The following is a 24,374-nucleotide window of genomic DNA, read 5'->3' on the forward strand; positions in this document are numbered from 1 at the left end:
GATGGCACTGCAGATGGCACTCTTGAGGCACCTTTTCTCCTCAGGCCCACTTCTCCCTGGCTGAAGGGGCTGCCTGAGTGGAATGGAAACTCACTTTAATTCCAGCCAGGCCTGCTGGTCCTTTTGCTCAATGAAAGCTGCCAACCCTGGGGCTGGGGGATAAATGGTGTATATCCCAATATAGAGATAATATGCCTGATAGATCTAGTGGCATCCAGCCTCCTACTTGGGATGATCTTGGGCTGTGGGACTGGGTATTTCAGCTTCCCTTGCCCACAGCCGATCTGGAAAAGTCTGGTGGATAGTTGTGGCATTCATTTCAGCCAGTTTCCTCGGCCTTGCCCCTCTGTCCATGTGTGCCTGAGGTCTCTGAACCTCCATAGGGGTAGGGGAATGATATCAGGATCCAAACAAGTTTCTTTCTCTGGCTAGCTATTGGACCAGCACCACTCTGCGTCTTCCTCTCCTCCCCAGGTGATGACCCTCTAGTCTCTGCCCAAAAAAAGACCAAGCATCCACATCAGCCTGTCTCAAGATTTTCATTCAGGGCCTCCTTGTTCAGGGTAGAAGACCCTCTTTGGCCACTCGCTCCCTGGCACTGGTTGTTTTTCCTGTATTGTCTTTCATTGCAGTGAGCCAGGGTGAACTCAGCCTCTCCTATTCTACCATCTTCCTGCAAGTCCTGGCCTTGGGCTCTTAATGCAAACCACTCCAGTGATTCCAGCTCAGCTTTAAAGAGCCCAACAGTGGTTACAGAAATGCTGATGCGCTTGGGAAGATGGTGGTACTGCTTGTTAGTTTACTTTTCTCCAATCTCAAGCAAAGACATTGAGCTAATTGGGCAGGGTGTGTCTTGAGAGACACTGACATAAGAGTTTCCTACTTTCCAACTATGACCATTCTAACTTTACAGCTTATGACAAGTGTCTCTTTGAGCTTCTGTTTCCTCAGCTGTAGAATGAGGATGGCACTTTGAACTCTCAGGGGCCCTGTCTGTAATACCTTGAGTCTCTGGAATTTAAAACTTGGTTTTTCCTAGGGTTCTCCAGGGAAGATGTAATTTGCATTTACAGCCACCAGAGGGTACTGTAGTCATACAGCACTGTTCAGATTTTTCAGGGAGGAGAGTTAATGAGCTGAGAGGCTAAGGCATTGGCCCACAGTTCCATTTATCTAGGGCTCTAATGTATGATGATGGGACTGCGATAGGTGTTTTTTCAGTTCCTTCACAGTTGACTTTCCATGCTTTGAAGTTAAGCTAGAGCCTCTGGAGAGCCTGAGCTGGGGAGGACCTTTTGTATCTTTTCAGTGCCCCAGCTCTATTGCTGCCTTCCTGGGAACAGGAACAGACTTCCATGGAACTACTTCTTTAATTGGCTTTGATGCAATCTCTAATCTGTCTCCTGGACACCTCTGCTTATTCGAATCTATGAAGCTGTCCAGGTATGGGGCCTATGTGTGGGTGGGGAGAGGAGCCTTTGGAGAGCTCTGTGGGTAAGTCTTGGTCCCAGACAGGCTTGCAGGGTTTAGCCACAAAGGGACCCTTTAGTTTGTGCTGTGAGGGACCCTTCCAGTCCATTTCTAAATATAAACCAACTTCTTCATATGACATAAAAACTGAAGCTCAGAGAAGTTAAAGGACTTACTAGTGCTTATATAACTAAGTTGGTGGCTGTGTCTTCTGACTCCATGGTCACATTATTAATGGCCTGACTAATATTATCGGCCATCTTAGAGGAGAATGGAAACAGTTTAAGGAATAATGTAACAAGCCAGGTTCTCTTTGGAGGGTCAGAGACCCTGACTTTCGGAAAGTCAGCATCAGTTTGTGTAGAGGGATTGTTTTGGTCACCTTGCCCTCTTTGGGACTCCCACACCCTAATAGGAATCTGCTCAGTGAGCAATGCCGTCTACCATGTTCCTGCCACATCGTCAGTTTTACCTGATCAGTTGGTTACCTCATGTGCTTCCTGAGAGTTTCTGATGTCCCTTTCCTCTCAACTCCCCCATTTCCATTAATGGAACAGCTACTCCCACAGTCAGCAGAGTATTACCTCCATCTTGTTGGTCAAGATGCTGCTACCTCAGTGCCATCTCTTGAATCTCTTCTTTCATCATTTCCATCATCTTTACCATTATTGAGTTCTTCTAAACCATTGCAATGAGTCTCCTCTTTTTTCTTCTTTTTTCATTCATTCCCTCCATCTAATTCTTGCACACTGCTGTCAAATTAATCTTCTAACAGTAAAATCTAGAATATCATGATTGTGAGAGATTTTATTTGTTGCATTTCCCAACCACCCATCTGCTCCAGACTCTGTTATATAGTATTCCTGCCAAATGGTCATCCAGCCCATTTTAGTTATATTTTACATATTGTATTCCATTTCTGTTTTGAACACATCTGGTTATTATAAAGTTCTTGCTTACATGGAGTAAAACCTTTTAAATTCTTTTTTACATTTGATCTATGGCTACAGTTGCCTCTAGAATCTCTTTCTAGGATGTTAATAAGAAATTTTTCTTTTGTGTGCTAGATCAGTTCTTTTCTGAGAGGTCACTTGCTTTGCTTATTCAGTCTCATGCTTCTGCATGAGGCTGGCTTTCCTCACATGTCTTGTGCATCTTGATTGTTTTTCATGTTTATAGGGTAATACTAAGTTGATTACAATTAAAGGTTTCCCCAGCAGTTGTCATGGCCATTGTCCACCAGCAGGCCTGTCCTTTTGTCATGACTGGCTTCTTTGTGTGGGGAGTAGGTATGTTCCAAACAGGATATGTGCAGGGGATGAAGGAGGGAAGTTTCTAAGTTATTAAGCCTTTGCTATTCAAAAAAAGTATAATTAACAAAAGTGACATGGGCAGAATATCTTAATTTTATTCATTTTAATATTAGGGTGGGCTTTTAATGATTGATAAAATAATTCAGTTTCTAAATCATATTTTTTATTAGAAAATCCATTTTTCTTTTTGCAGTCATCTTCCAAACCTTTTGGATTCTTATTTTAATTTGGATCAGTTGTTTTCTAGGCCTCCTGTATAGATTTTATCCTGAATTTATTTTCATAGCATTCCAGTGTTATGATCAGTGTGTTTCTTGATTTCTCATTTTCTTTCTTTTTGGATTTCTTGAAGAACTTCCTTAAATAATTCTCTCAGAATCTCTGGGTAGTAAAACTTTTAAGTCTTTACATGTATCTCAGTGTCTTTATTTTGTAGTCACACTCAAGTGACAGTTGACTTGGGTATAAAATTATGGTTCTGTGTTTCAAATTTCTGTGTTCCATGACATTCAAAATAAATTTCCCTCAGAAGTTTGAATACAGTTTTAAATTTCCTTCTTGCAGTCTAGAAGACTGCTAATTAGAAGCTTGATGATAATTAGATAATCCGTTTCTTGTTCCTTTATAGGTTCTTTCTCTGAAAGTTTTTAGGATTTTCTCCTGCACCTTAGAATTCTGAAATGTCATGAGAATCAGCTAGATGTGAGCTATTTATCATTCACCTTGATGCTGTCAATATGAAGATTCATGTTAAGCCTGGGAAATTTTCTTCGTTTGGTTTTTTGATTCACTCCATTTTACTGGTTCTCTGTCTGAAAATCATATTAGATCGATATTACACCTCCTGCATTGGTCATCTTTTAACATTTTTCTTTTCTTTTGCTCTGGAGACTTTTTCTAAGAACCTTTGATTTTGAAATACAGTCAAATTTATGGTACAGTTACAAAAATAATACAAAACCCATGTAGAGAACTCCAAGATACCCCTATGCCTGCAGGTATAAAAAAATCACCAATTAAAAAAATTTGCCACATTTGCTATATCATTCTATATATTTATGAACCTATCTATCTGTCTGTCTATCCATCCATCCACAGCCTATCTATTAATCCATTAACTGAACACTTGAATGTAGGTTGTACATACATGTATCCCATATTGCATTTAGTTGTCATTGTCTCTAGTTTCTCACTCTTTTCTCTTTTTAATTGTGGAAACAGATTCAAATTAAACTTTACCATCTCAGCCATTTGCAAGCATACCATTCAATGGGATTACTTACATTTATACCATTGCTCTGCCCTCATCACCTTCCATTACTAAAACTTTTCCACCCCCCCAAACAGAAACCATATACCCTTTATGCATTTTTTTGTTCTTTATGAGTTGTTATAGTCTCTGATATTTTCTTTGTAGTTACTATGGGGCTTAAATTAAACATTCTATCTGTAACACTCTTGTTTATTCAGATATAGCTTCACTTCAATAATATACACAAACTATCGCCCTATACCCACCCATACCCTCACTTTTTTGTAGTTCTTGTCACAAATTGTGTGTTTATACATTATGAATCCCAAACCACTGGTTTTTATTACATGTTATGAATTTGCCTTTTATGAGAAGTAAAAACTGGAGTTATAAACCAAAAATACAATATTACTGACATTTGTATTTATGTCTTTCCCCTCACCAGAGATTTTATATCTTTATGCAACTTCAATCTTTCATCTGTTGTCTTTTCTTTTCAACATACAAAACTCTCTTTAGCATCTCCTCTAGGGCCTGTCTAATAGTTGCAAATTCTCTCAGCTTTATCTGAGAATGTCTTAATGTCTTCCTCATTTTTACAAAATTTTTAAAATTGTATAATATAACAGGTATACAAAGCAAAGAGAGGAAAAAGCAGTAGTTTTCAAAGCACTCTTCAACAAGTAATTATAGGACAGATCCTAGAATTAGTCACAGGCTACCATGCCATCATCTCAGATTTTTCTTTCTAGCTGCTCCAGAACATTGGTCTCTCTCCCTTTTTTTTTTTTTGCAGGAAGGCACTGGGAATCGAACCCAGGTCTCCAGCATGGCAGGTGAGAACTCTGCCTGCTAAGCCACCATGGCCTGCCCTCTCCCTCATTTTTGAAAGACACATCTAAAATTCTTGGTTCAACACTTTAAATGTGTCATCCCACCACTTTCTTGCCTTCACAATTTCCTAAGAAAAATTGGCATTTAATCTTATTGTGACTCCTTGTACATGACATGTTGGTTCTCTTGTGAATTTCAGAATTCTCTTCATCTTTGGCTTTGGACAGTTTGATTATGACATGTCTTGGTAAGGGTCTATTTGAGTTTATCCTATTTCGAATCCTTTGAACATTCTGAATGTATATGTTCATGTCTTTTGTTAAATTTGGGAAGTTTTCAGCCATTATTTCTTTGAATTATCTCTTTGTTCCTTTTTTCCTCTTTCTTCTCCTTCTGGTATTCCTACAATGCATGTATTGGTATGCTTTATGGTATCCCAAAGGTTCCTCAGGCTCAGTTCACTTTTCTTCATTCTTTCTTCATTCTTTTCCACTGACTGGAGATTTCAATTGTCTTTTATTCAAGGTGCATTCTTTTGTCAGCTCCAATATGCTACCAGTCCCACCTAGGAAAATTTTAATTCTTGCTATTGTAGACTTCAGCTCCATTTGGTTCCTTTTCATAATCTCCATCTCTCTATCAATAGTTTCTTTGGGTTCATCTGTCATTTTCCTGATTTCCCTTAGTTATTTGTCTGTGTTTTCTTTTAGTACTTTGAACATATGTAGGACAGTTTTTCAAAGCCTTTGTCTAGTATGTCCCAGGTCTGGTCCTTCTCACTGATCGTTTCTAATGCTTTAATTTTCTCCTTTGCTTGGGCCGTCATTTCCTGTTTCTTTGTACATTTCATAATCTTTTGTTGAAACTTGGACATGTTCATATTTTAATGTAGTATTGCTGGAATTTAGACTCTGAGCTGTCTGTTCCTTAAACTTTTATCCAGATCATGCTATAGAGAGCTTTTCTAATGCCAGGAGTGAACAACAACCAAAGAAACAAACAAAAAACCAAAACAAAACAGAAAACACCTGTGCTGGATTCAGGTCTAATCCATGCAGTGAGTTTAGAGAACAGCTTGAGGCCAAGGTGTAGGTGCTGCCCTGATCCTTTCTGTGCATGCATCTTTTCTTGAACTGATATGTGTGGCCCTAGGAAATCTCCAGTTACATGGATATGAATGTCCCCTCTTCCCTAGGAAACAATTTCCTCACCCTTCTGGTCCTATAGTCGTTAGCAGTCCCTTCTCCCTAGCAGTTACTTGACTGCTTTCCCATAGTAGGAAGCTCTGCGAGCTGCTTGCTACACACAGGTCATGTTCTGGGACAGCAGATCCCTCAGGCCATTACAGATAGACTGGGCCAGGCATACATACTTCCAGCTTGTGCATGAGGATGACTCTGCTCCCTCTGGAACTGGGACCAGGGATCTACATTGGCCTGGTGAGGGGCCAGCCAAGGTGCCACAAGATCCCATTGCTTTTAAGTAGCCTTTTATGGCACTTGCCCTGCTACTGCTGTCCTTGAACTATTTTCTGGAGCTTTGAGAAAAACGTTTCTACAAATTGTTACCAGTGGTTCAAGGTTCTGTAGAGGAAGAGAGCTCCGACGAGTCTTACTCTGCCGTCATGATCTGGATGGGCTGTTTTGGAGGCTTTTCCTTGACTTTTTTTTTCCCCCAGCTATTTTATTGAATTTTAAAATTTCCACAATTGGATATTTTAATTATAGTAGAATACACATAATGTAAAATTTGCTTATAGTGACATTTAGTGCATTCACAATTTGCATAGCTATCACTACTATTTAGTTCCAGAACATTTTCATCACCTCAAAAAGAAATCCTATATCCATTAAACAATTATTCCCTGCAGCCCCTGACAACCACTGATCTGCTTCTGTGTCTATGGATTTGTTTCCTATGGATGTTTTTTGTAAATTGACCGTACAGTATGTGACTTTTGTGTCTGACTTCTTTTACTCAGCATGATGATTTCAGAGTTCATTCACATTTTAGCATGTATCAGAACTTCATTCCTTTATATTTCTGAATATTATTCTGTTGTATAGATAGACCATATTTTGTTTGTCTGTTCATCAGTGGATGGACATTTGGGTTGTTTCTACCTTTTACCTATTGTGAATAATGCTGCTATAACATTTATGTACATGTGTTTTAACAATTGAATTTTAATTTCCAAGAACATTTTCTTTTAAAAGCATTGCTCTATTAGTAGCTGTTCTTAATTTTAGGGATATGATATCTTCTTAAATCAATTTAAGAATACTAATTAGAATTTTAAAAGTCATCTTTTGTTTCCTGATTTTTATGTTCCATAGGAATTGCTAATTCCATGGTTATACCTCCTCCTTAGATTTGCTGGTAAGAGAACTTCCCTCCTCCACTGCTAACTTCTCTTGTGTTTATTTTGACTGGAGAGTTATCTGTTCCTATTATTTCATCTGCTTTTTATTTTTTCTAGAAATTTATCTATTTTTTTACCATCATTTTGACAGCAAACAAAACAACACAAAAAACCCTGTCATTTGACAGAAATTTTGGAGGGTAGGAGATAAATAAGTAGGCTCCATTTTATTATATTGCACTATTCCCACATTTCTAAAGAGCATTTTAAAACCCAACTTTGATAACTGTTATTTTGAAGCAAAATGTCAGCAAAAAGTTACCATCTATATATAGCTTCTGATATTTTAAATGTATTTCAAACCAAACTGGTCTATAATTTTCACATGTAGTTATTCTGAAGAGGTAGAGGCCCATGGTTCATAGAATAGCCAGTAAATGGCCTGATTGCCAGGTTATTTCTTAATTTCTCTACTTCAAAATGTAATTCCGAGGAATAAGAGAGACTTAATGTCTCCTCTGCCACTGCCACCAGTGACCCTCTAAGCCTTGTATTTTAGTTTGCTGAAGCTGTCGGAATACAATATACCAGAAATGGAATGGCTTTTTTTTTTTTTTTTTTTACTTTTACATGGGCAGGCACCGGTAATTGAACCTGGGTCTCTGGCATGGCAGGTGAGAACTCTGCCACCGCACCACCATTGCCTGCCCTGGAATAGTTTTTAAACAGGGAATTTATTAAGTTGCAAGTTTACAGTTCTAAGGCCATAGAAATGTCCAAACTAAGGCATCCATAGAAAGATGCCTTAACTCCAAGAGAAGGCAGATGACGTTTGGGGTTTCTCCAAGAGAGGGCTGATGAAGTTCGGGGTTTCTCTTTCAACTGGGAAGGCACATGGCAATACCTGCTAGCTTTCTCCTTCATAAGGTTCCCCCAGGGGCATTTTCCTTCTGCATCTCCAAAGGTCACTGGTAGTGTGGGTTCTGTTGGCTCTTTCCAAAATGGTTGCCTCTTTTTTTTTTTTTTAGTATTATAATGAGATATAGGTGACTTATAGGCTAAAGTCTAAGGTACTGCACATGTCAGGTGGGCCCATTTGAGTTAGATCCAGTCTCTGTTATCAAGATAACTTTGGACTTGGGGTGGGTTAGTTCTGGACTGACCCAAGACCCTTCTTTAATCCACATTAGGGGCTATCTTTAGTGATCACAACACTGTAAAGTTGAAAAACTGGATAACTGGGTACAAATGAAGGTTAGTCATGAGGTTTTTACAATCACAGGGAGACAAGATAAAGGCTATACAAAAGAGATCAAGGCAGCTGTATTACAATTTAGAGACTTCAGATATTTCCTTCTGTCTACTCCAATATACAGAAGGCAAAAAGAAATATAATGATGTAGCAATCAAAATCATCCCTTAAATCCTAATTTCTCAATTACAAGAGAATATTACTATAATTGTACTATTAACCATAATTCATCGTTTACATTAGAGTTCTCCATGTTGTACAGTCTTATTTTTTATTCTTATCCTAGTAACATATATACAACCTAAAATTTCCCCCTTTTAACCACTTTCAAATATACAAGCAGCTATACAATTTGCATCCTCTTTTTTCCTTTATCACTATAGTTAATTGTTGATGTTGTTGATCTTTTCAAAGAACCAATTTTTAATTTCCTGGATTCTCTCTCTCTTTTTTTAAAAAATACTCCTTTTCATTTATTTCTGCTCTAATCTTTATTTTTCCTTCTGTCTACTTTCTGTGGATTTAATTTCCTCTTCTTTCCTAGTTCCTACTTATGAGGGTAGGTTTCTGATTTGAGATCTTTTCTTTTTCAGTAAAAGTATTAAGAGCTATAAATTTGCCTCACAGCACTGCCTTTGCTGCAGCCTATGCATGTTGGAATGCTGTGTTTTTATTTTCATTTCCCCCAATATATTTCCTAGTTCCCCTTGTGATTTCTTCTTTGACCCCTCTGATTGTTTAAGCATGTTAATTTCCACATATTTGTGAATTTTTCAGTTATTCCTTTGTTATTAACTCCTAGCTTCATTTTGCTGTGTTTGGAGAAGATACAATGTATGATTTCAGTATTTTTTTAATTTATTGAGACTTAGTTTGGGTCCTAGCACCTGTTCTATTGTGGAAAAAGACCCATTTATGCTAAAGAAGAATGTGTATTCAGCTCTTGTTGGTTTTAGTGTTCTATTCACATTAGGTTTAGTTGGCTTATAGTATTGTTATTAATCTCCTGTCTTGATGTTTTAACCATTATCAAAAGTGGTATATTGAAGTTTCCTACTGTTGGTGTAGAACCTCTGTTTCTCCCTTCAGTTCTGTCAATATTTGTTTCATATATTTGGGGTGCTGTTGTTAAGTACATATGTGCTTATAATTGTTATGTATTCTTGTTGAACTGACCCCATTATTAGTATATGGTGCCCTTCTTTGTCCATTGTAATAGCTTTTTACTTGAGGTCTATTTTATCTGATATTAGTATGGCTACCCCATCTCTCTTTTGGTTACTATTTGCATGGAATTTTTTTTCCATCTGTTCTAGTTTGCTAGCTGCCAGAATGCGATATACCAGAAACAGAATGGCTTTTAAAAAGGGGAATTTAATAAGTTGCTAGTTTACAGTTCTAAGGCTGAGAAAATATCCCACCTAAAACAAATCTATAGAAATGTCCAATAAAAGGCATCCAGAGAAAGATACCTTGGTTCATGAAGGTTTCTCTCTCAAGTGAGAAGGCATGTGGTAAACAGTCAGGGTTTCTCTCTCATCTGGAAAGGCATGTGGTAAACACAACATCATCTGCTAGCTTTCTCTCCTGGCTTCCTGTTTCATGAAACTCCCTGGGAGGCATTTTCCTTCTTCATCTCCAAAGGTTGCTGGCTGGTAGACCCTCTGCTTCTTGTTGCTTTGTCATTCTGCTTTCTCAGAATCTCCCATTTTCTCTGAAATGGTTCCTCTTTCCAGTGAACTAATCAAAACCTACCCAAATGGGTGGAGACACATCTCCACCTAATCCAGTTTAACAACCACTCTTGATTGAGTCACATCTCCACGGAGATGATCTAATTAAAGTTTCAAACACTCAATACTGAATAGGGATTAGAAGAAACGGCTGCCTTTACAAAATGGGATCGGGATTAAAACATAACTTTTCTGTGGTACATACACCTTTCAAACAGCACACCATCCTTTTACTTTCAACCTACTTGTGTCTTTGAATTTAATGTGAATTACTCACAGACAGCATACAGTTGGGTCATGTTTTCTGTCATGTCTCTGTCTTTGAATGGAAAGTTTAATCCATTTGCATGTAAAAGAACTGCGATGATGTAAGGATTTCTTTTGCCATCTGTCTTTTTGATCTTTGTAAGTCTTGTGACTTTTTCCCTCAATTTCTTCTGTTAATGCCTATTTTCACATTTATTTATTTTTTGAAATGTACCCTTTTGAGTCCCTTCTCATTTCCTTCTACATATATTTTTTCAGAAAATTTATTTGTGATTACCAGGGAACTTAAATATAGCAGCCTCATTTTATAACAATCACATTTGCTTTTATGTCAACTTAACAGTTCCTGTAACCCTCTGTTCTAGTTTGCTAGCTGCCGAAATGCAACATACCAGAAATGGAATGGCTTTTAAAAGGGGGAGTTTAATAAGTTGCTAATTTATAGTTCTAAGGCTGAGAAAATGTCCCAATTCAAACAAGTCTATAGAGATGTCCAATCTAAGGCATCCAGGGAAAGATACTTTGGTTCAAGAAGGCTGATGAGGTTCAGGGCCTTCTCAAGTGAGAAGGCAAATGGCAAACACGGTCAGGGTTTCTCTGTTGGCTGGAAGGGCACATGGTGAACATGGCATCATCTGCTAGCTTTCTCTCCGGGCTTCCTGTTTCATGGAGCTCTCTGGGAGGCATTTTCTTTCTTCATCTCTGTTCTAGTGTGCTAGCTGCCAGAATGCAATATACCAGTAACGGAATGGCTTTTATAAAGGGAATTTAATAAGTGGCTAGTTTACAGTTCTAAGGCCAAGAACATGTCCCAATTAAACAAGTCTATAGAGATGTCCAATATAAGACATCCAGGGAAATATACCTTGGTTCACGAAGGCTGATAAAGTTCAGGGTTTCTCTCTTAAGTGGAAGGGCACATGGTGAACACAGTCAGGGCTTCTTTCTCACCTGGAAGGGCACATGGCAAACACAGTGTCATCTGCTAGCTTTCTCTCCTGGCTTCTGGTTTCATGAAGCTCCCTGGGAGCTTTTCCTTCTTCATCTCCAAAGGTCACTGGCTAGCAGATTCTGCTTCTTGTGGCTATGTTGTTCTGCTCTGCTCTCTCTGAATCTCTCTCATTCTCCAAAAAGTTTCCTCTTTTATAGGACTTCAGAAACTAATCAAGACCCACCCAAATGGATGGAGACATGCCTCCAGCTAATCCAGCTTAACAATCACTCTTGATTAAATCTCATCTCCAGGAAGATGATCTAATTACAGTTTCAAACATACAGTGGTGACTAGGGATTAGAAGAAGGGGCTGCCTTTACAAAATGGGATTAGGATTAAAACATAGCTTTTCTAGGGTACAAACATCATTTCAAACCAGCACAATCTCCAAAGGTCGCTGGCTAGTGGACTCTCTGCTTCACGGTGCTGTAGCATTCTCTGCTCTCTCCAAATCTCTTCCTTTCTCCAAAATGTTTCCTCTTTCATAGGATTCCAGTAAACTAATCAAGATCCACCCAGATGGGTGGAGACACGCCTCTACCTAATCCAGTTTAACAACCACTCTTGAATAAAATCACATCTCCAGGGAGATGACCTAATTACAATTTCAAACATACAATACTGAATAAGGATTAGAAGAAATGACTACCTTTACAAAATGGGATTAGGATTAAAACATGGCTTTTCCAGGGTACATACATCCTTTCATACTGGCACATTCCACCCTTTGGATCCCAAAAAAGACATGTTTTTCCCATACACAAAATACATTAATTCCATCACAATATCAGAAATCCTTAAGCCATTTCAGTAACAATACAAATGAAATACAAAGTTAGAAACAGTATAAACTCCAATCAAAGTTACTTACAAGCATGGTCTGCTCTAAGGCAAAATTATCCTCTGACTCTGGACCTGTAGGAATTCAAGACAAGTTATTTGCTGCCAACATACAAAAGAGGAACAGTCATAGGATACATATACGCATTTCCATAGGGAGGGAGGAACACAGAGGTCACCGGACCCATACAGTTTTGAAAACCTGCAGGGCAAAGACCATTAGATTTCAAAGTCTGAGAGTCATTTATCTTTGGGGCTTTAGAAAGCGGCAGTCCCACTCTTTCCAAGGGACTATGCAGAGGTTGCGTCTCTCTGAATGTAACCTTGGGGAATATTGGGGAGACTGCCTTTTTCTTGGCTCCACTCTCTCCAAGGATTGGGGCTGCACCTGGGCTCTCTGCCATCTCTGGGCCACACACTCATCCCCTCCATGTGGTGGCAGCCAGGCTCTCCCCAAACCCCAAGAATTGTGCTTCACCCTCTCCAAGGCCTTAGGCGGCATGACATTTCCACTCCTATGAGGTGGAAGGCCCATCCTCTGCCTTCAGGGCAAACTCACCCTCTCCCCAGGCTTGGGTGGGTCTCCTGTCCTGGCCCAAGGCTTCTTGACTTCAGGCCTCAGCCTCCATGGCTTTGCCTCTGAAGTTATTTTTCCTCCAATTTGTCCTTTCTCTGAGCCCCCAAGTATGGACTGGCAGTGGCTCTGTTTATATGTGTCCCACAGCACTGTCATTGACCTTCTATACAGCAGCCTTGGATCATGCCCATTAGACATAAGGAGTTTCCACAGATCCTTCCTGGATAACTCTATGTCCAGTCCTGGCTTTCTCTGAAATGGCTGACTAGTTCCATGTTTAGCCAAATCTTCGTGTGGAGCACCATCTCTGGGTTCTCCCTTTCTGGAAGCTCAGAATTTTCCAGAATATTAATTTCTGGTTTCTTTGTACCCAAGAGTTCAGGTCTCAGTTTATCTCTTTCCTGTCACATTTCACTGTAAGCTGCAAGGAGAAACCAGGCTGTGCTTTCCACATTTAATTTGGAGATCTCTTCTGCTAAATATCCAAGTTCATGGCTTTTAAACTACCTTCCAGCCAAAGCCACTACTCAATTTTGCCAGATTATTTGCTATTTTAAAACAAGGTTCACCTCCCTTCCGGTTTGTAATAACACATGCCTCATTTCTATCTAAGGCCTTATCAGAAGTGTCTTTAGAGTTCACATTTCTACCAATAGTCTCTTCAAAGCATTCTAGGCTTTCTCTATCAAGCTTCTTCTCTTCCAGAATCTTCCCCTTATCTATTTAAAAAGCTGTTCCAGCATGTTAGGTATTTGCAAACCGCAGCAGCACCCCACTCCTGGCACTAAAATCTGTTCTAGTTTGCTAGCTGATGGAATGCAATATACCAGAAATGGAATGGTTTTTAAAATGGGGGAATTTAATAAGTTGCTAGTTTACAGTTCTAAGGCTGAGAAAATGTCCCAATTCAAACAAGTCTATAGAGATGTTCAATCTAAGGCATCCAAGGAAAGATACTTTGGTTCAAGAAGGCTGATGAAATTCAGGGCCTTCTCAAGTGAGAAGGCACATGGCAAACATGGTCAGGGTTTTTCTCTCAGCTGGAAAGGCACATGGTGAACATGGCCTCATCTGCTAGCTTTCTCTCCTGGCTTCCTGTTTCGTGAAGCTCCCAGGAGGCATTTTCCTTCTTCATCTCCAAAGGTTGCTGACTGGTGGACTCTCTGCTTTGTGGTGCCACAGCATTCTCTGTTTTCTCTGAATCTCTCCCTTTCTCCAAAATGTTTCCTCTTTTATAGGACTCCAGTAAACTAATCAAGACCCACCCAAATGGGTGGAGACATGCCTCCACCTAATCCAGCTTAACAACTACTCTGATTAAATCACACCTCCAGGGGGATGATCTAATTACAGTTTCAAACATACAGTACTGAATAGGGTTTAGAAGAAATGGCTGCCTTTACAAAATGGGATTAGAATTAAAACATGATTTTTCTAGGGTGCATACATCCTTTCAAACCAGCACACCCTCCATCCTCCACCTTTTTGTTTTACTTGTTACACATTGTATCTGTATACATTGTACATCCAAAACCATAGTTTCATTATTGCATTTTATGCATTTGCATTTTTAAACCTGTAAGAAGTAAAAAGTGGAGCCACATACAAAGAAATAAATATGATAGTACTGGTGTTTATAATTATCCTATGGTTACCTTTATGAGGTCTTGACTTCTTTGTGCCACTTTGTTCCACTAGTCCAAAATGGTTCCCTCTTAAAGGGCTCCAGTAAGCAACCCCCACCTTGAATGGGTGGAGATGCATACATCTCTATGGAAACCATCTAATCGAAAGTTACCACCACAACTGGGTGGGTGGCATGTATGGAAACAATAAAAAAGATCCTACCCAGCAATATTGAATGAGGATTACAGGACATGGCTTTTCTGGGGTACAGGACAGTTTCAAACTAGCATACCCTGGAAGACTAGAAATCTCTGGACACAGCACCTGAGCCCCTCTATCTCTTCTTGCATTTTTCATTTCCCCTCCAGGCCTAAATTACAGAAAAAGGGTACAGTTTAGGGACAATGGTAATAATCTATGCATCTTACCTGTTCCTGTAATAAGCGCATTTCCAGACCTCATTTGGGGCTCCATAACAACCATTAGAAAAGAAATAAAGTTTATTTAAAAAAAAATTCATAGGAGAAAAGTAAAACAAATAACCAATAAGCATACGAAAGACTGTTCAGTAACCTCAGTTATAATTAGAGAAATAAAAATTATAGTAGTATTGATATATCATTTTTTTCCTTGGGTTGAGAAGTTTAAAAAGGATAGAAACCATTCTATATTGGTGAGGGCATAGGGAAACAGATGGTCTTATAACTATTAATGGAAGTAATCCTTTCTAGAAGGCAATTTGAGAAAATAAACCGGAGTTTAAAATGTATATACTCTTTGATTTCACTTTTAGGAATTGGCCTACAAAAATAATTGCACAAGTGTGAGATTATATTTGTATATAGGGATGCCTATTGTAGTGTTGTTTGTAATAATAAAAAATGGTAACAACCTGTAACATTTATAAATGGAGTATTGATTTGTTCTAGTTTTTGAAAGTTGAAACAACCTTAATGCCCATCAATAGAGGATTTGATTTGCTTTTGGAACATTTATAGAATAGAATACTACATACATATTAAAAAAAGAAGTATGTCTATCTAAGTACTAACCATAGGAGAGTGAAAATTATATATTGTTGAGTGAATTAATGTTATTTTAGTTTTTAAAAAATCTATATGATACAAAACACATACACACAAAATACGAACACATTGTAAAACGGTGAAGATATACATCAAGCAGTTAATAGTAGCTGACTTTGGAGGGTGAGATTATGCAAAACTTTTGCCGTCTACTTTATACATTCTGGCATTCATTGAATTTTAGCAGCAGTTTGTGTTATTTTTATCATAAAGGAAACAATGGATAGCCTGGCTCTGTGTTCCTCCATAATCTGGCCTCTCCTTTTATGCAGCCGTATTTCCCACTCCTTTCCATCCTAACCCATAGTCGGGGTTCTCTGTGAGCATTTTATATATATTTTTTGTATTGTCTACTTGGTAAATACTGAGTCAGTCAATGAATGATGAAATTAGCAAATAAAATTTTCATCTCTGTCCTTAGACTACGTTTTTCCAGACTTAACTGAGAAGTCAGGTCCCATAGAAGACACAAGCCAGGCTCAAGATGTGCCAAATCTCCCCTCTCCCCTGCCCAAGATGAATCTTGTTGACCCTCCCTGGCATACACCTCCTGAAGAGCAGGAAGAAGGAGTGGAAGAAGAAGAAGAAGAGGAGAGGGAGAAGGAAGAGGTAGAGAAGGAAGACGAGGAGGAGGAGGAGGAAGGGGAAGAGCTGCTCCCTGTGAATGGATCCCAAGAAGAAGCCCAAACTCAGGTCCATGTCTTTTCTCCTACTAGCAGCAGCCTGCCTCCAGGGCCCATCAGACACAGACATGAAGATTCTGGGGATCAGGCCTCCTCAGGTGTGGAGGTGGAAAGTAGCATGGAGCCCAGCTTATCACCACTCTCCGTCACTCTAAATACAGTGACCCTGGGAGATCGGGACTTCACCAGCCAGGAGGAAGGGGCCACGATGCTGCCAGCTGCAGGATTTAGGGTAGAGTTTGAGGCTCCTCTGGAAGTGGATGAGGAAGCCACTGTGGGAGCAGCTGGGTTGGCTGGAAAACAAGGGGAGTTGCCATCCTTGGCATCATTTACTCAAACAGAAGCTCCAAGTGGGTCCAAAACCCTAGATGATCACCTTGACCCTCGAACCTCAACCTCTTTCCCATTTGCCTCCCAAGACATGGGACTGACACCTTCCACTGCTATCTTGGGGCAAGAAGACCTCAGCCAGCAGCCTCAGGAAGGGCAGGCAGCTGAAGCTCAATCTAGAATACCCTGGGATTCTACTCAGGTAAAGTGAAGATGCCTATGGGCCATCAGTCTGCCCCTTTCTCTTTGGATCCCGGTGATATCCAGGGCTGGTGCTACATGGTGGGTAGATCTGCTGGACTGAGAATGGAGGTTCCTATAACCCCAAGAGAACTTTTTGGAATCTCTCCTTCATGGCTCAGTGTAACATGCAAAGCCTGATTTTCATTTGTTCAGGTATTGCTATTGCCATTCTAGGCCTTCCCCACTGCTTATGACAGCTCCTAAGAATTGGTGCCTGACCTATGCTTGCTTCCGTCCCCATCTCTACTCCTACCACCAAATGCACAGCTGTTCTCGGCTCTCCTCATCGCTCCCTTCCCCCAAGAAGTATTCATGCCCACAGAACACCAGAAGGAACAGGGTTCTAAGTTGTCACCCTCTTGGTCAGCCCACAGGTGTGTTTTTATTTGGCCTAAAGAATAGCAAAAAATTTTGCTATTCAGACTTCAGATGGGGCAAGCCCTCTGCAGTCTGGGCCCTTTGACACAGTTCCCCACTTCCTTTGGATCATGCCTGATCTCCTCTCATTTAAGATATACTTTGCTTGGTCCCTGACGATGTTTGGGTTTATTGTCCTTTGGTTAGATCCCTGGAATGTCGCCTTCCAGAAGTTGCCAGCTCCCACGTAGCTATAACAAACCTATACCCAGCCTTGATCTTCTAGCTTTTCAAAGATTTCTATCCCATGCTCTGTCCCTGATACCTTTCCTTAGGCCTTTGTAATGCCCTTCTATTTGTTTCATTGTACAGGTGATCTGCAAAGACTGGAGCAATCTGGCTGGGAAAAACTACATCATTCTGAACATGACAGAGAATATAGACTGTGTGAGTGCCAAGCCCTACTGGGAACCACAAGGAAAGTCCAGAGGCAGGCAGGCAGAATGAAGACAGAGGGAGGGTTCTTGGGGAATAGGGAGTGAGGCCAAGGACAGTGGATGAGGTGGAAAGCTTAGTCCATGAATCAGCAAGAGGCAGCCTATTGCAGGATATGAAACAGCACTTAACCAGTGTAAAAAAAAAAAAAAGATATTTTAAAATTTCTAAGAGTACTTTTGTTTTTGCCCTCCTCTTAATTTAAAGGAATAATTTTATTTCATGTGTGCAATCTCTTTCAGAGGACATTGAAATCGTTTTTTTAAAAGTTGTTTTCTCCCTGTGTTTTCCTCCAGATTGCTTTTCCCCATTTATTTTGATTTCAATTTTTCATAGATATGCTTTCTTCAAATGTCTGGTGGTGTATATTAATATATATTTAAGGAAGGCTACAGAAAGCTGATTAGAAGCTTTGAGCTTGTTGGTGAGCTCTTTAACTGTGGCTTTTCAGAAGAGTAACCTGACTGGGCTATTTCATTTGGAAATCTCCAATGTCAGTATCTTTAGGTTTTTCCTCCTGGGGTAATTGGATAAAGTTGCTCTGATAAAGCAACTTCTGTCCTATTAGGAGTCTAAAGAACCTGTTGCCACTGAGTTGGAGCCAAGGTGGAGAAAGAGAGGGCTAGATGTCACAATACGTATACATAAATACAATGATAAGTACTCATATGCTCCTCCTGTTTGCACTATGAACCTCCTCCCACAATTGTGACTGGTATCTTCTTGTTCAAAGACCTTCTGTTTTACCCTCTTTGAAGAATAAACTCCCACTCTTCTGCCAGGGAGAAGGGATATTTGTTAGCTATGTAGTTTAGGGGAAGGAACCAGAGATTCAGCTGCTTCTGAAACAGACTTCCAACCAGTTTTCCTGTTTTCATTACCATTTTCATCCCCTCTTTAAGGGGTAACTGGTGCTGCTTAGTCCAGAGCTTTTTGGGAGTTCAGTAATATAAATCTGGTTGCTTCTCAGCTTTCTTCATTGTTGGCTTTGTAAATTTTCTGGCCCTCTGCCTATTATTGAGTTTCACCTTCATTCCATTTTGATACAATAAAGTGTTTTGTATGATTTCAGTCTTTTTAAATTTATTGAGATTTGCTTTGTGACCCAGAATATGGTCTATCCTTGAGAATGATCCATGAGCACTTGAGAAATATGTGTATTCTGCTATTGTGGGGTATAATGTTCTCTAAATGTCTGTTAAGTCTCATTCATTTATTGTATTATTCCAAATCTCTGTTTCCTTATTGATCCTCTGTCTAGATATTCTGTCCATCAATGCGAGCAGGGAATTGAAGTCTCCAGTTATTATGGTAGAGGTGTCTATTTCTCCTTTCAGTATTGTCAGTGTTTGCCTTATTTATTCTTGCAGCACTGTGGTTTGGTGCATAACTATTTATGATTGTTATGTCTTCTTCTTGAATTGTTCCTTTTATTAATGCATAGTGTCCTTTTTTTCTCTTTTAATTATTTTACATTTGAAGTCTAATTTCTCATATATTAGTATGGCTACTCCTGCTCTTTTATGATTATTACTTGCCTGAAATATCTTTTCCCAGCCTTTCACTTTCAACCTATTTTTGTTTTTGGGTCTAAAGTGAGTCTTCTGTAGACAGCATATTGATGGGTCCTTTTTCTAATCTTTTCTGCCAGTCAATGTCTTTTGACTGGGGAGTTTAAACCACTAACATGTAATGTTATTACTGTAAAGATAGTACTTTCTTCTACCATTTTGTCTCTTTGATTTTATATATCATATCTAATTTCTTAATCTTTACACCTTTACTGGTAGTTTTCATTTCTGCATTCTTCTCCAGACCTCCCTCTCCTGCCTTTTCCTATCTGCCTGTAGTGTTCCCTTTAGTATTTCTTTCAGAGCCAGTCTCTTAGTCACCAATTCCATCAGTGATAGTTTGTCTGAAAATATTTTAGTCTCCCCCTCATTTTTTAAACTTTTTTATTGTATAATATAGCATATATTATAGCATATAATATAGCATATATACAAAGCAAAGAAAGAAAAAAAGCAATAGTTTTCAAAGGACTCTTCCACAAGTAGTTACAGGACAGATCCCAGAGATTGTCATTGGCTACCGTACCGTCATCTCAGATTTTTCCTTTTAGCTGCTCCAGAATATAGGAGGCTAGAAGGAATAAATATTTTTTATCATCACAATGGACTTTTTTTCTTTTTTTGTGAAAAATAACTATTCAGGAAAGCAATAAATTTCAATGCACAGCACAGCAATAAGTTGTAGAACAAATTTCAGAGTTTGGTATGGGTTAACATTTCTAGCTGTGCTAAGATACTGGGGACTAAAAGAAATATCAATATAATGAATCAGCAATCATATTCATTTATTAAACCCTACCTTCTCTGTATAACTTCACCATCACCTTTGATCTTTTCTATCCCACTCTTTATGGGTATTTGGGCTATGGCCATTCTAACTTTTTCTTGTTGGAATGGACTGTCAATATGGGGTAGGGAGATAGAACTAGCTGATAAGGCTGCCTCCCTCTCATTTTTCAAAGGACAGTTTTGCTGGGTATAGAATTCTTGGTTGGCAGTTTTTGTCTTTTAGAATCTTGAATATATCATACCACTGCCTTCTCACCTCCATGATTTCTACTGAGAAATCTACACATAATCTTTTTTTTGAGCTTCCCTTGTATGTGATGGATTGCTTTTCTCTTACTGCTTTCAAAATTCTCTCTTTGTCTTTGACATTTGACATCTGATTAGTAAGTGTCTTGAAGTATGTCTGTTTGGATCTATTCTGTTTGTGGTATGTTGCACTTCTTGGATCTGTAATTTTATATCTTCATCATGATAGATGGGAAATTTTCAATGATTGTTTCCTCCATTAGTCTTTCTCCTTTTCCCTTCCTTTCTTCTTCTGGAATACCCAGAACACATATATTCATGCGCTTCATGTTGTCATTCGGTTCCCTGAAACCCTGCTCATATTTTCCCATTCTTCTCCCTATATGTCCTTTTGTGTGTTGAATTTCAGATGTCCAGTCCTCTAGTTCACTAATCTTTCTTCTGTCTTCAAATCTACTGTTGTAGGTTTCCATTGTTTTTTTATCATCTCTTCTGTTGTGCCTTTCATTCTCATAAGTTCTGCAATTTGTTTTTTCAGTCTTTCAAGTTCTTCTTTTCGTTTGTCCAATGTCTTCTTTATATCCTCCCTCAACTTGCTGATTTGACTTTTGATGAGATTTTCCATGTCTGTTCAACCATCCTGAATTAGTTGTTTCAACTCCTATACCTCATTTGAATTGTTGGTTTGTTCCTTTGGGCCATATCTTCAATTTTACCTAGTATGACTCATTATTTTTTGCTGGTATCTAAGCATTTGCTTTCTTTAATTAGTTTGTGCTAGGGATTATTTTCACTCTTTACCTGGAGTTTTCTTGCTGGATGGCTTTGTTCTCTATCTGTTCTTTAACATTTAGTTCAACTTATTCTAGACTTCTAGCATAGGTTCTATTTAAGTGATCAGAAATTTTCAGTTCTTGTTTTTCTGTTTGTTGCTCTACCTATGTGGAGTCTTTTATTTTTTTTTCAGGAGGGTCTCCTCAGATATTATAGACCCCAGTCAGATTTTCTCAGACCATACAAGAGGGCTTTGATTGCTTCTGTTTTCCAGCCCCTGGGACCTGAATTCCTTGAAGAAGGGATTCCACTTGAGCTGGGCCCTACCCTTTTCTTGGGGAAGATACTTCCTTTAGGGAATTAACCCCTTTCACTTGACTAATTACTTAGTCTCTCAGGGAAGCTTTAGTTCCGCCCTTACCTAGGGCAGTGCTGGAGCCGGAGAGTGTTTCCAGTTATATCTAATGCGCTATAAAGAAGTAAAAAAAAAAAAAAAAGGTAAAAAGCCTTTTCAGAACTGGAGCCCAGCTCCTTGGGTTTGTCAATCAAGAGCTTGAGTTGGTACATGTTTCTATGTATCTCCAGGCCCCATGTGCCCCCTTTTCCTGGGGTCCAGCTCTTTTCTAGTATTTTGTGCTGTCCAACTCAAAAAACCTCTGTTTTTGTTCTTTCCCATCAGTCCCATCCCCTCTGCTGGTGGCCTGGTTTCAGTAGTCAGAATTTGTTAATTAATTCCACAATTGGAGCTTGGTTGAGCTAAGCCCTTGCTACCAATAAAGTCTGTTTTCTTTCCCTTTGGGAAACTAGCCTGCTGTGCCTGTGGGGGAGGGGTGCTGGCCTAAGGCTTGGGGGACTTACAGTTCTGTGTGGGGTCTGTTCCACCTGGTGGAGACTGGTATGTGTACGCTAGTACAGACTGGTGTACACTGTGTGTCCAGTCCCTGATGTTCCCCCAGCAGTTGTTCTGTACAGTTCCTGGCTATTTACTAGCTGCTGTGTCATTCTTGGCTTTGGATTCAGCTGTTTAGGGATTGTTAAATCATGAGATTCCTACTCATCCATTGTCTTCCAGCTTCAAATTCTGTTGCTCTTGTCTCCTTTTCTAGTTTGTTATGTTTTTATCTTTGCAGTTTAAGACCTTAAAAAAATTATTTCTCTTGTTTTAGTGGGTTTGGGGGAGGAGTGCAAAGTACATGCATCGTTATCTAAAAGTGATCAATTGAGGTGGTTGTGGTTTTTTAGTATCATTATAAACTTGTGCATTTTAACATCATGAATCCATTGCAGTTAAGATTTTTTTGGTGCTCAGATACCCCCCGTCTTTGATGAGCCAACTCTTTAATGTTGGCTTCTGAGTCCTCTTGACCAACCTATTAGTGTTGATAATTCCCTTTCTTTTTGATATAACAAGACTTTCCAGGTTCAGTTTGTACTATCCATTTCCCTGATATGGAATCAGCATTTCTCCAAGGAGCCCTAGTTCCTTTTATTCAGAAATGGCACACAATATGGGTGCTTGGGACCCTTACATTTTTTGTATGCATACTTGAACAATAGTCTAAAGTTGTATCTCCCTTCTCTTTCCAAACAATACATAGGCATCAAAATGCTCTTATTCTGCTTTCCCTGTTTTTGTCCTCTGTTATTTTTACTTAATATTTGACATCCATCTTATTAGGCATTATTATTGATAGACTATGCTTATTTACCTTCATCAGCATATTTATAAGTTTCTTTGCTCACACTTCTCACATCCGTTTCCTTTCTTCTAGGTTTTATTTCTTTCTTCCTGAAATATATTCTCTGGTAGCTCTTTCTGCAAGGATCTCTAAGCCTTAAGTATCTAAAAAATGTCTTTAACTTTCTCATATTTTCTTTTGTAACTTTTTTTTCTTTTTGCATGGGCATGCACTGGGAATCGAATGTAACTTTTAATTTTGATATAATTTCAAATTTACAGAAAGAATAGGGCAAAGAATTCCTGCATATCTTCTTCCCCTTTACCTCTACATTAGTGTGTATTTCCTCCAAGCATGAATATTTTTTTACATAACTATAGACGGTTATCAAAATCAGGAAATTAACAGGGGTAAAACTCTATTAACTAATCACCAATGGTCCCGATAATGTCCTTTATAACTGTTTTTCTCCTTGTTCAGGATCTAATCCAGGATCATGCATTGCATTTAGTTGTCATGTCTGTTTGATCTCCTTTAATCTGGGACAGTACCTCAGTCTTTAATAACCTTGACCTTATTGAGAAGTACAGGCCAGATATTTTATAGACTGTCCCTCAGTTTGGGTTTGTGTGAAGTTTTCTGCTGATTGGATTTAGGCTACACGTTATTAGCAGCAATACCACTTGAATGATGCTGTGGTTTCCTCAGGGTATTGCATTGGGAGGTGCGTAATGCTGGTTTGTCTCATTAAAAAAGGTGATGTTAACTTTGATCACTTGCTTACAGTGGGGTCTGCCAGCTTTCTCCATAGAAATATTCCTGTTTTCCCATTGTCAGTAATGCTTTGAGACCATGTAAATATCTTGTCCCTCATCAAACTTTTACTCGTTAATTTTAGCATCCATGGATCATTCTTGCCTGAATAAGTTATTGGTAGGATGTTGCAAAATAGTGATTTTCTAACTATCATTCCTTCTATATTTTGTAGTTGGTATTCTTCTGAAAGAGCATTTCCTCCATATGCATGTATGTATGAATTAGTATGGATTCATAGGTTATTGTTTTATTGAATGGTTTATAATTCATTACTATCGTTATTTATTTTGATGCTCAAATTATCCCATGGGAACTCTTTTTAAACTGACTATTGTGTTCTTCTAACATAGTTCCATAATTTTTTTAACATATCAAGAACAAATTTATTGAGTAAAGATTTATTTGGGACATAAAAGAGATCATTATGCCATGCCACATATCATTTATTTATAAAATTCACTTCAAATTTATGGCAAAATAAATTATGGAGAAGAGTTGCCTCACATTTCTCACCAAACTAAACATTATCACTTTTTTCCCTACTCTTTTTTCCAGCTACCTATCTTCTTGCAGGATTGATTATAATGGCCTCAAATAATTTTATGTTTATAAGAGCTAAGTATCTTCAATTTCTTGATTTCATCTAGTTCTTTTTCTTCATTGGTATGCTGTTTTCATTCTGCTTTGGATTTTTTGTAGATGTTTCCTCAGAAGTATATCTGTTTTTAGATCCCAAAGTTATTCTTGACTTTGATTCGGTATCATTCTGGATGTGGCATAGCCTTT

The 24,374-nt window shown here is 38.8% G+C and overlaps 1 protein-coding gene across 1 annotated transcript in view; it reads left to right on the forward strand.

Moving 5' to 3' along the window:
- PODXL2 (podocalyxin like 2) overlaps positions 1-24,374 on the forward strand; it is a 76,995-nt gene that overhangs the window by 38,372 nt on the left and 14,249 nt on the right. The window contains exons 3-4 of the mRNA XM_077116327.1: positions 16,027-16,820; positions 17,591-17,665. Of these exons, the coding sequence (XP_076972442.1) occupies positions 16,027-16,820; positions 17,591-17,665 (869 nt within the window). The remainder of the gene's footprint in view (positions 1-16,026; positions 16,821-17,590; positions 17,666-24,374) is intronic.

The sequence above is a fragment of the Tamandua tetradactyla genome, chromosome 9 (assembly GCF_023851605.1).
Source record: "Tamandua tetradactyla isolate mTamTet1 chromosome 9, mTamTet1.pri, whole genome shotgun sequence".
NCBI classification, from domain to species: Eukaryota; Metazoa; Chordata; class Mammalia; order Pilosa; family Myrmecophagidae; genus Tamandua; species Tamandua tetradactyla.